The 15103-nt window shown below is 48.7% G+C and overlaps 8 protein-coding genes across 8 annotated transcripts; 5 read left to right on the top strand and 3 right to left on the bottom strand.

Moving 5' to 3' along the window:
- Positions 1 to 7: 7 nt before the first annotated feature.
- Positions 8 to 1336, top strand: BDR25DRAFT_349787 (uncharacterized protein; the record flags this gene model as incomplete). The annotated part of the gene is made up of 10 exons (XM_033694599.1): positions 8 to 45; positions 78 to 256; positions 317 to 408; positions 446 to 636; positions 684 to 750; positions 806 to 846; positions 889 to 960; positions 992 to 1062; positions 1126 to 1155; positions 1200 to 1336. The coding sequence occupies 10 exons, from the start codon at positions 8 to 10 to the stop codon at positions 1334 to 1336; spliced, it is 918 nt and encodes a 305-aa protein (XP_033553568.1).
- A 79-nt stretch (positions 1337 to 1415) lies between these two features.
- BDR25DRAFT_349786 (uncharacterized protein) lies at positions 1416 to 2704 on the top strand (the record flags this gene model as incomplete). The annotated part of the gene is made up of 10 exons (XM_033694598.1): positions 1416 to 1441; positions 1467 to 1626; positions 1658 to 1707; positions 1742 to 1901; positions 1962 to 2047; positions 2106 to 2157; positions 2215 to 2292; positions 2326 to 2498; positions 2557 to 2588; positions 2613 to 2704. 10 exons carry the CDS (start codon positions 1416 to 1418, stop codon positions 2702 to 2704), a joined length of 909 nt encoding a protein of 302 aa, XP_033553567.1.
- A 65-nt stretch (positions 2705 to 2769) lies between these two features.
- On the bottom strand, positions 2770 to 3435 carry BDR25DRAFT_349785 (uncharacterized protein; the record flags this gene model as incomplete). Its single annotated transcript, XM_033694597.1, has 5 exons — positions 2770 to 2900; positions 2948 to 3039; positions 3098 to 3201; positions 3231 to 3312; positions 3380 to 3435. The coding sequence occupies 5 exons, from the start codon at positions 3433 to 3435 to the stop codon at positions 2770 to 2772; spliced, it is 465 nt and encodes a 154-aa protein (XP_033553566.1).
- A 36-nt stretch (positions 3436 to 3471) lies between these two features.
- BDR25DRAFT_331405 (carbon-nitrogen hydrolase) lies at positions 3472 to 6330 on the top strand (the record flags this gene model as incomplete). Its single annotated transcript, XM_033692630.1, has 9 exons — positions 3472 to 3496; positions 4197 to 4363; positions 4421 to 4527; positions 4580 to 4649; positions 4728 to 5065; positions 5212 to 5427; positions 5545 to 5597; positions 5689 to 5882; positions 5933 to 6330. The coding sequence occupies 9 exons, from the start codon at positions 3472 to 3474 to the stop codon at positions 5999 to 6001; spliced, it is 1239 nt and encodes a 412-aa protein (XP_033553565.1). The 3' UTR covers positions 6002 to 6330.
- A 796-nt stretch (positions 6331 to 7126) lies between these two features.
- BDR25DRAFT_210587 (uncharacterized protein) lies at positions 7127 to 8156 on the top strand (the record flags this gene model as incomplete). Its single annotated transcript, XM_033684656.1, has 3 exons — positions 7127 to 7253; positions 7308 to 7454; positions 7501 to 8156. The coding sequence occupies 3 exons, from the start codon at positions 7127 to 7129 to the stop codon at positions 8154 to 8156; spliced, it is 930 nt and encodes a 309-aa protein (XP_033553564.1).
- A 1257-nt stretch (positions 8157 to 9413) lies between these two features.
- BDR25DRAFT_300596 (uncharacterized protein) lies at positions 9414 to 10645 on the bottom strand. Its single transcript, XM_033689410.1, has one exon. It carries the CDS (start codon positions 10593 to 10595, stop codon positions 9852 to 9854), a length of 744 nt encoding a protein of 247 aa, XP_033553563.1. The 5' UTR covers positions 10596 to 10645; the 3' UTR covers positions 9414 to 9851.
- Positions 10646 to 10846: 201 nt separating this feature from the next.
- On the top strand, positions 10847 to 11722 carry BDR25DRAFT_339631 (uncharacterized protein; the record flags this gene model as incomplete). Its single annotated transcript, XM_033693415.1, has 1 exon — positions 10847 to 11722. One exon carries the CDS (start codon positions 10847 to 10849, stop codon positions 11720 to 11722), a length of 876 nt encoding a protein of 291 aa, XP_033553562.1.
- A 602-nt stretch (positions 11723 to 12324) lies between these two features.
- On the bottom strand, positions 12325 to 13281 carry BDR25DRAFT_171653 (uncharacterized protein; the record flags this gene model as incomplete). Its single annotated transcript, XM_033684136.1, has 1 exon — positions 12325 to 13281. A coding segment is annotated over one exon (957 nt), but the record flags the coding sequence as incomplete, so codon positions are not given.
- Between the last annotated feature and the right edge of the window lie 1822 nt (positions 13282 to 15103).

The raw sequence follows: 15103 nt of genomic DNA, 5'->3' as shown, positions 1-15103 counted from the left end.
TGCAAGAATGCTCTCCGTCGGCGTAATTCCAAGTGATTTGACAAAGTGATCGATATCCCACGCATATTTACCGCGAGGCGTTCAGGTGAAGCTGTAGTCGTCGCTGAGAAGTACGGTGATGCCTCAGCGGTACATTTCACTGACTCTCAATTGCTACGCCAAGTTGTTTTTGTAGCCTATTTATTCAGCTTTGGAGTTAGGATAACCAAACTTTTCGGCTTCATAAAGTGTGTTGATGAGCCAGTTGATTCCTGGGGTAACCATGTGCTTGTGCATATTACATTCTAGCATTTCCATACCTCCGTCGTCAACCTAGCTAGTGTGGTAGATGATATTGACTCCATGTTTCACACACATCTTGACGCTGTCTCGAGCTCGGGCGTGGGCACACAGTCTGATACCTTGTCGGTGTGTCTCATCGACACAGGCAGCAATTTCCTCGTAGGCGAACAATCTTACGCGCTATGAGTCTCGAAAATCCTTCGCCAGACATACTGAGCTTCATCTTGTCAACGCCGATTTTGATGTGATGACGAATCATCTCTCGCATTTGGAGCGGTCCTTTGGTAAATGCTGTGATGCTAGGAACGAGTTAGCCATCTTGGACTTCTATCTCTTGACCATTTGCAAAGTATCGTAGGCCAGGTGGATCGCCGTTGTTGATCGCATCGCGTATGATACAGTCTGTCTTTCGCAGATGCGCGGCTAAATTACGTGGTATTTCCAGAGTCAGGATATTTCTTCGCCCAGGTCTCCTTCGTTCTATGTAAAGTGTGTGCGTGGGCATCTCCCACCTAAGTTTTAGTCACGCAAGGTTGATACAAAGAGTGAGACGGCACCTTCAATGTAGACATCCCCTTTATATGGGTCGCGACCGATGCTATCGAGGATTTTCACGTCTTTCCACGAGGATTTTAGAATCCTACGGTGTCCCTTTCATCTGGCAGTTCTTGGGCTTGAGTGAGGGATCAAGATGAACATCATCGTATAGTTTGCGAGATCTGGCCTATCATACCATTTGTGTGTACTACGGAAAGGGTCATACTGTGGCCTCTGTTGGAGGTGTTTGAGAAAGCTAGAGAGCTTTACCGGTCGTTTGATACTATCACGACCTCACCATTATAGTAGCGGGGTTGGAAACGTGGGGTAGTGAAGGTCATCCAAAATCTGCTATTTCTAGAACGAATTCACAAGACAAGATTCAATTACGTCCCTTCAAACTTCAAATTTCCTAGTAGTATGGCGAAAGATTGAACCGCTTGTAAAGTCTTATGCCGGCGGGGAAGTGGAAGCAAGGCTACCAGGCACAGAGAAACGAAGAATAATGAAAGACTAATCTAATTGAGAAGAAAAATAGGGCACGTGTGTTGCAAACACCCTAAAACAACTTAAAAGACTAGCGGCTAACTCGCACGATGGGACATGGTGAAATGTTTGTTGAGTAGACGAAGGACAGAGACCCTCAGCGAAAGACAGAAGTACAGATGCATAAGCAACAGTCTGATTTTGGCCACTTTCCGATCTACATGGTACTTGATTTGCGCACAAGAATCAAAGGCACAGAGCTTCAGGAGGGAATTCTGTAGAGTGAACATGCTATCGACTAAACGCGCACGCCCTGACAGAGTGAACACACACTCACCTAATGCACCTCTAGATTCTGGAACCTTTTACGATCATTCATCTTACCCGGCCGGCTCAATCTATGTTTCTGAAATTCTTCTCCGCTGGAGCTTTTCAGGAGCGGCTCTATTAAGCATGATTTCGAAGGAGTCGGCTTCATTGACTATGTTTCGCTGTCCATTTCGACTAACATTCCCTTCTATTGGACCGGGGAGCCTGAGCTGTTCCATTATGTGGTCTCCAGACGGACTTTGATATCTGATGAACTCAGTACCTTCGTGCCCACAGTCTTTTATCCTTTCTATCTTCTACTTATCGTATGCCACGGAGATACATAGCACAGCAGGGTAGTCTTCGTCAGGTTCGATATGGTCTTCGCTAGAGCTGGTAACTATGGGAAATTTCAGGATTGGACGTTTCTAATGTTTCCTAGTTATAGGACGCGAGGAGCACAATTGCCCCTTCTTGGTCTGTGGGAAAAGCATGGGCTTTCCTTCTGAAGAGGCAAAGCCCCAATTAGTAACAAAGCTTCGCGTAGAGGGTGCAACGCCGCCTATAACATTTCCATCGCATAAGTCTCTTCGCCAATAGAAGATCAATAATTACCTTCATATCGCAGTCGCAAAGCTAGGCGGAAGGGTTTCTTCACCCAAACTCAGGTGGCTTCAAGTCATCTCCAAAAGTAGCTCCCTGAAGCGATAGACAGAGCCAGCGGACAGGGTGAACAAAGTCGATATTAAAACCGACCGCAATATTCCTGTTACCATGGAGTTAGCAATTGAACTTACAGTTCAGTTCATGGGCCATTACAGTAGAGTGCTCATCAATTTTTCAGCAAACCCACCTCCTCCATATCCTCAGATCATGCTTGCAAAGTAGGTATTCTGGTAATACTATATGCAAGCTAGCCTTTACCGAATCGGTTATGGTCAGGCTATGGAACTACGATAGATTCATCTCAACAGGTCGATGAGAGCAAATGTAAGAAGCTCGGTATCCCAGTATGCACCAGAGAATCGACCCTCGTGTGATATGTATTGCTGTCTCATATCTTGTCATCTGGAATGAAATTGGCAAGTAATCACCTGCGAAGTGTTTCCCTTCGAATATAAAAGTCTAGATCGCAACGGTAATAATGCCCTCATTTCAATATGTTACTCGCCGGAATTTGGGAGAAACTTTACGACGAACGAACAATGAAACTGATAAGAGGGTTAATGTCAGTTCTGGATGGAAAATGATGAAGGCCTGACAATAAAGAAAGCCAGCGGTAATTACTAGCATGTCGAGATTTGTCCTACGTCTAACAATATCTAGAAATCACAGCCCTTGCACGAGCCGCGGCCTCTGGGCCAAAAAAGGGAATAACTGGGTACTTTTATCGTAGGAAGAGTATTGGACAGAATACGCCAAACACTTCCCCCAAGTCAGAGGTTAGCAGGAATTGGCTGTGTGAACCTTGATCCGTTCGTACAGACTGACATCAATAAGCACGAGGAAGACGACGAGTTTCACCTTGCGCCATCCTCTGCCCATTCTCCTGACGAAGGGTATGTAAACCTCTTTCCTCCGAGCACACTGGTCATGAGCCGATTCCGTGATTGGACTTCCCATGTGAAGGATGAGGAGCCAGATGGTTGCCCCGAAGAGATAGATTCCTCGAAGGAGTTTGCGGAAATAGAAAAGTTGCTGAAGAATAGAGCAGGAAATTTTCGAAGAAAGAAGGCAAACTATATAAGCATAACAGGTCGTTAACTATATGGAAGAGGCTTTGAGAGTGGTAGTTTTCCTTTTTTGGTACTCTGGTTCCATGTGTTGCATTAGAGTAGGTAGTTGACAAAATTCTACATGTTCCTGAACCCTTTAAAGGCTGGTGAAGGCTGAATAATTCGTGATAATGATGCACACCCTACGAACTTCGCGGTAAGGAAATTGGGAATAAAAGATAAAGAAATAGAGTTTGAGAACAAGCCATCTTATAATATGGGAAAGACGTTCCCTCGTTCATGCAAGGGGGCGGCTGAAGACTGCGAAGGCAGTAGTGCCCTTTTTACAGTACATTAAGATGTAGAAGGAGGGGTTTATTTCGAAAGGAGGGACTGAAGTCATGTCAGTATATGAAGTGCAGTCAAGGCAACAAATCTTTGGAGACGAGAACTAAAGATCACGTGACTTATCACACTGGTACCGTTGATAAATCTTTGAGAATTTAAAGAAGTATTAAGCATCCTCTGTAGTGGTAACCATAATCCGTATATAAGTCGATTTCATAGGTTCAGTTCTAGTGGAGGCCTCGTGTTTAGTCGGTGCTTCCTCCGATTCGAAAAAGTCCAAGCTCGAAAAAGTCCAAGCTCTGATCAAGCTGGGACTTTGCCTATCAAGCCGACCTCAGCACCATCTAACCCTTCGCAGGATAGGCCATCAGCTACGGCTATGGAGTTTGCTATACCCAAAACGCCCTCGATTTTTCTCCAAATACGGCTCTGAGACCCTCAAGGAGCCCGGCAGCTCTCCTACCTCCTCCCGCCTTGACCACGATGGCTCACACAATCCGCATCGCCTCCCCCCCCAAGTTGGCGCCGTTCACCTCATCGATGCCCACAAGAAGACTCTTGATCGCACGGTTCAATTGCCCGAAGATGCAGCTTCAAGAGGAGCGCAAGTGGTCCTTTTCCCCGAGTGTGCCTTGACGGCCTTCTTCCCACATCACTTCATCGCGTACAAGGCCCAATTGAAGTCAGTCTTCCAACATGGCGACATTACGACTGATGAGAACACATGAGTTATATTTGAAAAGGGAAAGGAATTGGGAGTTGACATCTGCATTGGCTTTGCTGAGGCGTCTGACGCTGGCGAGCATTACAATACCTGCATATACTATCGCACAAAGTCTGGGTCCATGTTGTCTAAAATACTGGAAGGTGCACTTTCCTGGAGACCATGAACTTTTTTCCAGACCCCGAAGCTACGAATCAGCTCGAGAAACGTTACTTCAAGCAGAGAGATTAGGATTTCATGCATTCCGTGTCCCTGATCTAGCAAAAACGACAACTGAGCGCGGGGAGCCTTTATTCGGGATGAGGATATGCAACGATTGTCGATAGGCAAAAGCGTGGAAGGCTCTGGGACTACAAGGGGCCGAGATGGTCTTCTGTGGATACAATACAACTGGTTTCGCCCCTTACCTTTGGGGAACATCAATTAATCAAGATCCGAAAGAGGCGGAGAAGATGGCATTATCTCATCATAAGTTGGTGATGCAGGCTCATTCATATACTAATGCTTGTTTCTTTGTCAGCGCTGCGAAGTCCGGACGGGACGACGGGAATTACAATCTAATCGCTGGCTCAACCATTATTAGACCGCATGGGAAGGTCATCGCAGAGAGCATGACGGATGAAGACGGAATTATCATTGGAGACTGCGACCTGGATCGGTGCAGGTGGGGCAAGGCCAGAACACTCGACTTTGGGAGGCATTAACAAGTCATATACTGCTCTCTTTTGACGTCACAAGTCAGCGTCATCGATCCACCCCATCTCAGAATGGCCAACGGGACGAACGGAACACTGGGTGGACATCAGACAGGCCCAGAATCGTCCTCAACATTACTTCGGTCTGTTTCCGGCCCTCCTTCACCAAAACCTACCGCACCCTTCTCTGCAATCTAAACGCTACTGAACTCATGACAGACGCGTGTCTAGGAATGGTTCGGCCTACTATACTCCCTAACGTCTTCGTGTACGGTTTCACTGCGCCCAAGCCCGCTCCATCATCCATCGAAGGAAACTTCGATAACATCACGTCTGGAGCCACAGCTGCCCGGGCTATTATTCCCATTGCGGATCAATTCGACGACTTTCTCGTTGATTGCTACATTGATTACTCATAGATACGGATCCTGACGGAAGAATTATGGAGGCTCGTCATAGGAATTATGGAAGCTTCGCTGCTGGCTGCTCGTACCCTTGGAAGTAGTTCCGCAATCATTCCATTTCGAGTCGTTTAAAGTAAATGGTGGAAGACACAATGCGGCATTGTGGCCTCGATGCCTTTGTGTCGGAGTCGGGAGCTGCAATCTCGACGTCCTAGAGCTCGAATCGAGACCCGAGAAAGAGGTTCTCGGCATCATATGCGAAGTGGGGAAGAAGTTGGTAGATGGCGGAGCGGATATACTCACTCTCGGATGCACCGGTATGACGAATATGAAAGCTACTGTTGAGAATGTTGTGAGGGATGAGGTGCCGGTGGTTGATGGCGTGATCGAGGCGTACACCATCTAGTGGGACTGTGCAGGATTGGGGCGAAGACGGCAAAGAAAGGGGCGTACGCAAGCTCCGCTGTTGGGAGGAAGAAGAGAAGCTGGGACTGGATTTAGCTTGCACAGTATGTTGACCCATCCTAGGGTTCATGGACTCAAGGTGGCAAGTGAGCTTCCTGGGACTTAGAATTATAGGAATATTCGTCTGGTGATTATGGCTTAGTACCAAGGCCTTTCCGCATCGTAAACGGGTTATACTGCCATAGTAAAATTGAACAGTGAGCTGAAGATAGACGATCGGATAGAAGGGCTGGCTGACGAGGAAGAGAACGGTGGTAGATTGGAAGATCAGCAAGATACGTTGGGAGGAGGTGATAGAAATATGGAGGAAGATGGCAGGGAGCTCGAAAGGGTATGCAAAGGTTTGCGTTTTGGGCGAGAATGACACTATAGCAGCCTCTTTGGCAAACCAGCAAGTGCTAAGCTGGAAAAGGCATCAGCTGATTCAGCTGTGGGTTTAGTAATCCTGATATGGGCTCTGTCTATGGACTGGTTATGGCTTTTTGTATATTCCTCCCTCAAGATGATTCAGCAAGTCAAAAATAAAGTCCAGTAGAAAGCACACTTCAGAAATCTACCTGTTTGTTTCGGTCCTACTTCTCCTTCTTGTGCGCCCCGGAATGTTTCACTCCCGAACAGCAGCCTTTCGAACCTGCGCTAGACAAGGCCTTAGATCTACGCCTGTCGCAAACGTCCATTTATTGGCTCGCTTAACAAGCCTCCTGCTCATCATTTCTCCCCATCAGGAACATCTGCACTGCTCCAGCGCAGTCCCGTAATCGTTCGGAGAGCCAGATATCCGATACTATTTGTTTCGAAACATTGAGGCTGAGGCTTTGCAGGCAGCATGCAGAAAGCCGGCAAATGCACCTGCGAATTCCTTTTTGGGGTCTGATGGGTTCGGATTTGGAATTCAGAGGGGAGAGGTTCGTACTCTCTTGTCCGTGATGATGGTGCTGAATGAGTGCGGTTTGAATTATTCAACGGATGTTGGGGGCTCCGGCTCGTATGGTTCGACATCTTCACTACACAGAGGGTCATCGGACGAAATTTTCTTCTCCAGATAGTAGATGGCGGTGGAGTCGCCCGATGTGAAGGAATGGAATATAAAAATGCAGCGACACTCTTCCAGCCAGCTAGAACAATCAACTCGATAATTCTTTTTAAGCAACAGTAAAAACGATGCTCTTTACCACATATTCCCTTTTCCTGGCAACAGCCAGCATTTCCTTCGCTCATCCCACGCCTTACAAGCCTGCCATCGCCGATGTCGACATCCTCCAATATGCTCTAGCCCTTGAGCATCTTGGTAAGTCTGATACCTTCCATCTCTTTTCTATGCTCTCGTATTGACATGGTGAAGAGGACAAGTTCTACCGTGAGGGTCTCGCCAACTTCACCTTGCAACACTTCATGGAAGCTGGCTTCAATGAGACTTTCTACGACAACCTCAAAGAAGTCTCATACGATGAAACGACTCACGTCTCTTTCCTTACTAGCGCTCTCAAAGGTAGGTCAAACCTGTAAGTTAAATGACTCTAGCTTACAACCTTCAGCTGCCAACGCGACACCAGTCGCAGAGTGCACGTACTCTTTCGGGGTAACATCTGTTGCATCCTTCATTGCCACAGCATCTATCCTCGAGGGTGTTGGTGTTTCCGCGTATCTTGGCGCCGCAGCCTCTATAGTGAACAAAGACTACCTTACTGCTGCCGGCTCCATCTTAACCATCGAATCGCGACATTCTTCATACCTGCGTGCGGCACAAAAACAGTCGTCATTCCCGCAGGCCTTTGATGCCCCGTTGGGCTTCAACGAAGTGTATACCCTTGCAGCACCATTCATCACCAGCTGCCCAGAAGGTAATGGAAAGTTACCGGTAAAAGCCTTTCCAATGCTTGCCCTCGAAGCTTCGATCACGAATGTGACGACGAACTCGACAATTGTGCTCGATACCAAAGGATCTACTTTACGCCTACCATCCAACTCGGAACACGTCAACTGGTATGCAGCGTGGATCAGCGTAACAGGGCCAACATTCACTCCGGCGACGTTGACTGGGAATAATGACATGTTCAAAACCACGGTACCTTCAGGTTTTCATGGGCAGAGTTATGTGCTGATTACCGGAAAGAAGGGGTGTATGACTGATGATTGTGTTATTGCGGGACCGGCGATCGTGGAGGTTTCGGGAGCTAATGGGATAATGTGAGGGAGAATATCGTCTCATTCCAAGACCAAGCTGCAATAAGATCTATAGCAGCTCATTTTATGAGTAGATAAGTGAGCCTATGTTATAGCCGTGCATATACACCACACCTTTCCCCGTTTCCTACTTTATCCTATATGTATGACTCTACCTTTTACATAAGTCACCGCGATGGTGCCCGCTGTGCAGTGGATTCTGTGGAGCAATACCACGCGTCACACTTAGCTAAATTTGTCTTAGGATAGCAAGGCAAACCAAGAGGCGGTCGAACAGTTTTCATTCATCTCACATAGGGTGTCTGAAGGAGGACATAGCACTCGAGTCCTGACGATGAGTTTCCATTCCCTTTCTTTCTCTTTAATATATACTCTTTCCTATGACTAGCCACCCACACGATCTTCCTTTTGTTCGTTAGCGCCTAATTTGCTTCTAATGCTGCGCGATCGATAATGGTTTGACATATATTTACCTGTCTTATCTTCACCGCACAAAATATCCTTCTGCCAAGCCGAAATGTCGCCGGTTCGGATACCTTATGCTTCCCGTTCAAAATGTACATATAGTGATCAGGTGAGCAAAGCATACAGAAGGTGTAGAGCTCTACGTATTTATCGCAGCGACCTAGTATCGTGATATCCTGGATACCGCATAGTTGCGGCGTGCCGCCTGGACCATCAGAACGAGCAATGTATCCACAAACGATGTCTACTCTAGAATTATTCCTGTGGGTATGGTAATGGAATTAATGCAACATTTTATCTCAGCGGAGAGGTTTCTGGAAAGTAGCGTTCAGTGGGTTTCCTGGGTGCCTTGGAGAGTATGAGGAAGTTTGTGAGACTGAATGCGGAGATGTGAGCTTCTAAATAGACTTCTCGACATACAAGGAGAAGTGGGGTTATTCAAGGTGATTTTTTTTATCTGCATCATCCGCTCCTGTCGGCTCGGGGATGGTCATACGAAAAGAAAACGAGGGTGGATCGTGTTCCTTGGTTTAGTAGGTAGGCGCAGCAAACCCGGTTCAAGACTCATATTGTCTAGTGAAGAGCTTCTTGATTGGTTGCAAACAGGGAGGAGATATGGACACTCTAACTGGAGTTGTTGGTGAGATGGAAGAGAAGTGCACAGAGAAACTTGTATAGATTGGCGCTGCGGAGCAAATATGCCCTTACTGAATGCAGGTAACGACTCTAAGTTCATGGATTGGTGACACTGGCATACAAAAATTGACGCGCATTGAAGGTGTTTCATGGCAAATCCTTCTATGAATCACAAAGTCCGGAATGTCTTATTAAGCACAAGCGTGAGAAAGACGTGGCTTCCAAAAGTATGGCTACAACCACTCCGCTTTTCTTCTTGTTGAAGGTACCTTCCTCAAGAGCCCCCTGGAGCCAGTAATAGGCACGGCAGTCTTCTCCTATGTAACTCTGAACTTAGCATACTCTGTGCCATATTGTCACTAACAGTATGGTTTCTAAGTGTTGTACCGCAGCAGCAAGCTAGCCTTTAAATAGCCCGTGGCATGTCCAACTGTTGCGATTCTCTTGTCTTCATAGTTGTTGTCTGTAGGGCATCTCCGCCTCTCTCGACCAAGAACCGAAGAGGTGTCAGCGAAGAGTCTCAGAGATTCGTATCTTTGCCTTAACTCGGAATTAACTCGAATATCGGGGAATACTACCCTCAAAGATGATTTCCTCGCAGTCACTCAGCATCATATCTCATCCTCTCTATCAATCTTATGGTCAACTTCCGTTCTCTTTCTCCGCTTTCAGTCGGCTCCTTCCACGTCACAGACCATTCTACGCAATGTTCCTGTCTTGTCATAGGTCTTCCTCTCCCAACCCTCCTACCAATTTTATCCTCTGCGTCCTTGAACACCCTTGCGGTGACCCTGAAATCACCCTTAGGCGCTAAGGCATACTTTGCAAACCACTTTTCGTAATAATCACTCTTGAAGAAAGTATATCCGCGACTAGGGTGTAACCGACAGCTTTGAGGACGCGAGCAGAAGAGCGTAGCCTCCTCAAGCGAATTTAGCTCTGGTATAAGGGCCATTTGAACGATCGAGAGAAGGAGCTCTTCAGAATAGAAAAAGGGTGTGTGGACGATTTTAGTCAGGGACTTGATGCAAGAGAGCTTTTCGGTGGGAAATTTAGCAAAGATGAGCGCCTGACGAGTTGTTTCTGCAGATTCATGAAGCACTAAGAACTTAGTGAGGCTGAAGGCGAGAACATGCGCTTCGGAATACACCTGGCGACAGACGAGCAGGAGCGCAAGGTCCCTTCCTGCACAGCGAAAGGCTCGGGGCCCTGAGACATCGAGCACATCTCTTTGCTCGGCTTCAGCGTCATTTAATCTCTTCAGGTGATCGTGAGTTGGAAAAACGAAGACATAGATGGCATTTCTTAGTTCGGCCGGGAGGGATAGGAAATGAGAGTGTGTCATGGCAGATAGGCACGCTCTGGGGTATAATTTGCGGGGGGAGGAAATACGACGTGAAGAGATGTTGGGCTGAGAGCCTTTGAGGTGAAGTGCGCGTTGATGCCTGAAAAAGCACAACTTAGTCAGAGGGCACGACGCTAATCTTGATATTGACTAGCGCAGGATTCGACCCAACTCTCGTTCTACTTACCCCACCACGATTTCATCCTTAATGCCATCTACAATCCAACCCCAAACCATTTTGTCAACACCCAATGTCTTCCGTCCTCACTTCTCCCTTCCTTTCCCTCCCAGCCGAGGTTCGGAATCAAATCTACGTCCTGGTATTTTCCTCTCATGTCCACCTAAACAGTCTCTCCTCGCAGACCTGGAAGTCCAATGGGTATCCCCTAAACTCCGTCGTCAACAACCTCTCCCTCCTCCTCACATGCCGACAAGTTTACAAAGAAGCCAACCTACTCGCCTTCAGCCACACAAGATTCCTCACCCTCCACCAGGAATCTTCTAATATCTGTCGACTTCTCGAAGGAACTTGTATGTCAGAAGAGAAGCTGAATTGCATCAAATCCCTAGCATTGGTCATGCGTACCCCTAAATCGGTTAGAGAAGAAAGCCTATATTACTTCACGGCCGCAACTACTGCTCATGCCCACTGGGTTATGGAGCAATCTGTACAGATCGGCCTTGCTCCGGCGCTGGCCAAACTTCAAGATATTACGATCTACTTCTCACGTCGCTTTAAGGCGGAAGCAAAGGTATTCGAAGACCTTTGCCTGAGGTCGGAGAATCAATGGGAGGAAAAACTGGAACAGCTCCATCCCAACTTGAATATCCGGGTTCAGAGGCAAATAGTGTCCTTTTTCCCATTTGAGCCGTCGAGGGACGATGACCGTGCATTTGTCGAATTCCTGGTGAGCTGGGATGGAGCTACTGGGGAGTGGAGTCAAAGAAGAGTTCTAAAGATCAACGTTGTCGTAATGCAGAATTTGAGTGAAGAGGTCGTGGCGGGTCTCCGCGACCTGGACCTCAAAAACTGGGGGAAGGAACGCGAAATTCAAGCACAAAGTTCACCACACTCAAACACAGCTGCAATCTCGACATTGAGCCCATGGGATTGTTTACTCTCGTAGTTGAGACATTTTGATTTCGCTCGATGCTCGCGGGAAGACAAGATGCTGTTGGCGAACATCGGAGGCTTCTTGCAGTTTGACTCAGGAAATACGTAGACTACGTCCTCTTTTCCTACAGGTAGGTAGCATGGAATGAACGAAGGTAGCAAGGAATTTAAGGCGGGAGCAACTATTGCAAAGTACTTCAGAAGTTACCCGACCGGACCTCTTTCAATTCCCTGACAATGCTTCCAAAATGAAATCCCAAATGCCAACTCTGGCCCTCTTCAAACTCCATTGCGCGCCGTCATATGTGTATAAGTGGTAGTATGAATATTAATGCAGGGGGTATCCAATCAGTCGAGTGTGAAGACGAGATGATGCCAAACAAACGACGCAAAACAATATGCGGGTGTCCAACCAATGAAAGTATGAGAGATAATGCCTTGACAAGGTCCAAGATGCAAGGAACGAGAGAAACCTTAATGCAATAACCTGAATGCAGGTCTCAGCCCTAGCAGACAGCCACATCCTGCATTCGGCGGTTGTGCACGTGACAATAAGCTCATGGAAGCACAATTGCCGGTTGAGGACCAGGCCACCAATATCAATACAGCCTCAGATCACCGCCCTCTTCGCCTGTGCCTCGTACTTGACTCTCCATAGCCGGCTGACGTCTGCGAACTACTCACACAGTCCCAGTTGAAAGGAATGGATGAGGTGGGTAGTGTTACCCCCTGGTAACGTTGCAAGCGCTCTCGTCGAGGCGGTGGCGAGGGTTGCGCGAATGCTTCGCGGCGCAGGTCTTCAAGGGCTTGGTTTGTTGCGGCAAGGACTGCGAATCTCCTGTCTGGCGTGCGGCGGGCGGCCGTGTTCGGGGTTCGAGAGCGGGCTTGGCGAGTCGACGGAGCCTGGCGCTGGTACTGACGCGAGCGATGAGGACGATTTTGAGCTTGAGAAGACTCGGGAATCTCTTGATACTGTTGGCTGGGGTGGTGTCGGGGAGATCGGTGGCTGCGCGGGGAGGATTCAAGAGCAGTATAATGATGGTCCCGTCTTGAAGTAGTCTTGGGTGGAGGTGGAGAGAAGAATGACCACCCCTGTCGTGGAGCCTCTTGCCGTAGATTTCTCTTAGATTTGGAATGACGAGGAGGGTCGCGCTTTGCGCCGCGACCCCGCAAAGTCGTTTGCGACGTACGCTTTGGGTGCCTCTGTCTGTGATGCGGACTCCGGTGAGGGCGCGGGTTTAGGAGCATCTCCTGGGAAGAATTCGTGCTCTCTGGGTCCACGGGGCGCTGCCACATGCTGGGGACTTGAACATTCAGCGACGGTCTGTACTGGTCCCCAGTCCTGTACACATCGTTGTACTGATACTCGTAGCGCGGTCGATGCTCTTCCCTCTCCCTCCGGGGCGAGCGCGTTGATACTGTTTCCCGGGACCTTCTCTTCTGAGTTGATCCCTTGGATCTGCGCTTCTCCTGAACTTCTGTGACGACCGCGACTCCATTTCCGTGAAGCGGATCACCAGCCGGCTTCTCCCGTCTCTTCTTCTCCCCCGACGACGTACTTTTGCGCTTTTTGGTACTAGAAAGGCCAAAGGAGAAACACCAGCACATAGCGATCCTGGAACAGGTCTCGGATCGCTATGCGCTGGAGTATTGCGTTCAGAATGCGAGTTCAGATAGGTGGTGACTGTTCTCATGTGTGAGACCGAATATCGGCGGCCGCCGCGATGCCGGGTACTCCGCACTTACGGGCGGCTGCAGGGAGCTTCTTATGGAGATGCACGAGGACGAACCAATAGCTTCAGGCAAGGAATGCAAAGTGTGTTTCAAGCAAGGCAGACGGGTTATCAGTAGATAAGAAGAGGAAAGAGAGAAACCAGATAGGGCAGCATGATCTCATAGGGAGGGCAGCGCATGCCCACGGTTCGGCATGGCCTGGCAGCGGGCGCTGCACCGGCGGCGTGAAGCCGACCTCCAATAAAGCAATGCGACTGCATGGCGACGAGCTAAAACAAGAAAGGATTCATACAAAGTACCTTGTATTGTGGATGCCCTGTCCAATCAAGCGGTAGCCTACCTAGTGGTGTGTGGGAATGCAACTGATTCGTAAGTTCACGGAGGGGTGGCTTACAGGCCCATGTGACCACTTATGGCCTTCAGCTGATCGACTCATCTTTCCGGCGCACCGCAGGGCTTTGCTGAGACAGAAAGATGTGCAAACTTTTCGAAGAAAGCTGTGAGCGCGACGCCCAGTTCTTATAGGAAGGAACTGGCCCTTTTGAGACGGAATTATGCCCCGTTTGTGCCATTTCAGTGCGTACCTGCGCACTGCAACGTGGCACCTGTTCTGCGCAGAAGCTGTGCGGGCCGGGGCGGGACGATCCTGGGCACGGATAATGACGATACTGAAAACTCTCTAGTCGGATGACAGCGAGTGATGGCGGACGTTAGCTGCAGGTGAATGTTGGTGGAGGGGAAGGTCTGGGGCTAATGCTGGGTTCCTTATCGTTATCGGGTCTCCTTGCGGCATTATTGGCTTGCCTCGCGAGCCCACCTGCCCCCTTCCGGCAACGAAAGAAGCGAGGCGTGAATGTCCAGTCTCATCTGGTTTCAGCCTCCAGCGTATTGTCTAGAAACTGAAGCGACGGCACGGGAGGCCGCAGGTTCCTGCTTTCCCGAATTCCTACTTACATCCGGCGTTGTTAAGGCACTTGCTTCACAGGCTGTGAACAGCCCCTTACTCGATGGCGTTGGTGGAGGCGTAGTGCGAGATGATGACGAGCCAATCATAGATTGTAAGAGTACTTTCTCTCCAATGGAGTCATGATGGTGGAAAACTAGTTGGATGAAAGCAGGACTCCAGTTCGATGAGCAGGATTCATAACGAGCCAATCGTAGTTCGAAATAGCACTTTCTGCCTCGAATGGAGTCATGGGTGGACGCCGAACGCCGACCAATGCAGAACTCTCGTTCACCACATTCCATGAAGGGCAATGGCGGGCGAACCGGAAGGGTTATTGCGCCCGACAAGGGACCATCCATTGTTTGGGGTTGGTCAGGCGAGGATGAGTTTGCCTCCTCCAAGTTGAACACTATGCTGATCGTGGGTTGAGAGAGCCGGGACAATACTCCGTACGCGAGTGGCTGGAGACACTATTCGGAACACAACTTGGATACGCGACCGAGGCGAGGTAGTGCCAATCTCGACTGGCTGAGGGCGAATCTCTAGCAAGAAAGATGGGGTGAGTAGAGAGGCCTAGATTCATTTTTTATTATTCTTACCACAAGACTTGTCCTGCGAGATCGGAGCCCTCTCTACCCTCGAGTCGTTAGAGCGATAGAGGTTTTGCACGAGGAATTTGGCTGAAGAGCTAGCTTTTGGGAATTGAGTGCTCAA

Source organism: Lindgomyces ingoldianus (assembly GCF_010093535.1).
Source record: "Lindgomyces ingoldianus strain ATCC 200398 unplaced genomic scaffold BDR25scaffold_3, whole genome shotgun sequence".
NCBI classification, from domain to species: Eukaryota; Fungi; Ascomycota; class Dothideomycetes; order Pleosporales; family Lindgomycetaceae; genus Lindgomyces; species Lindgomyces ingoldianus.
Note: the sequence above shows the minus strand (reverse complement) of the source record. Positions and strands in the feature narration are given on the sequence as shown.

What these genes read in the sequence shown, in the direction of transcription:
- BDR25DRAFT_300596 (XM_033689410.1), bottom strand. Translation starts at nt 10,595, where the DNA reads ATGACACACTCTCATTTCCTATCCCTCCCGGCCGAACTAAGAAATGCC.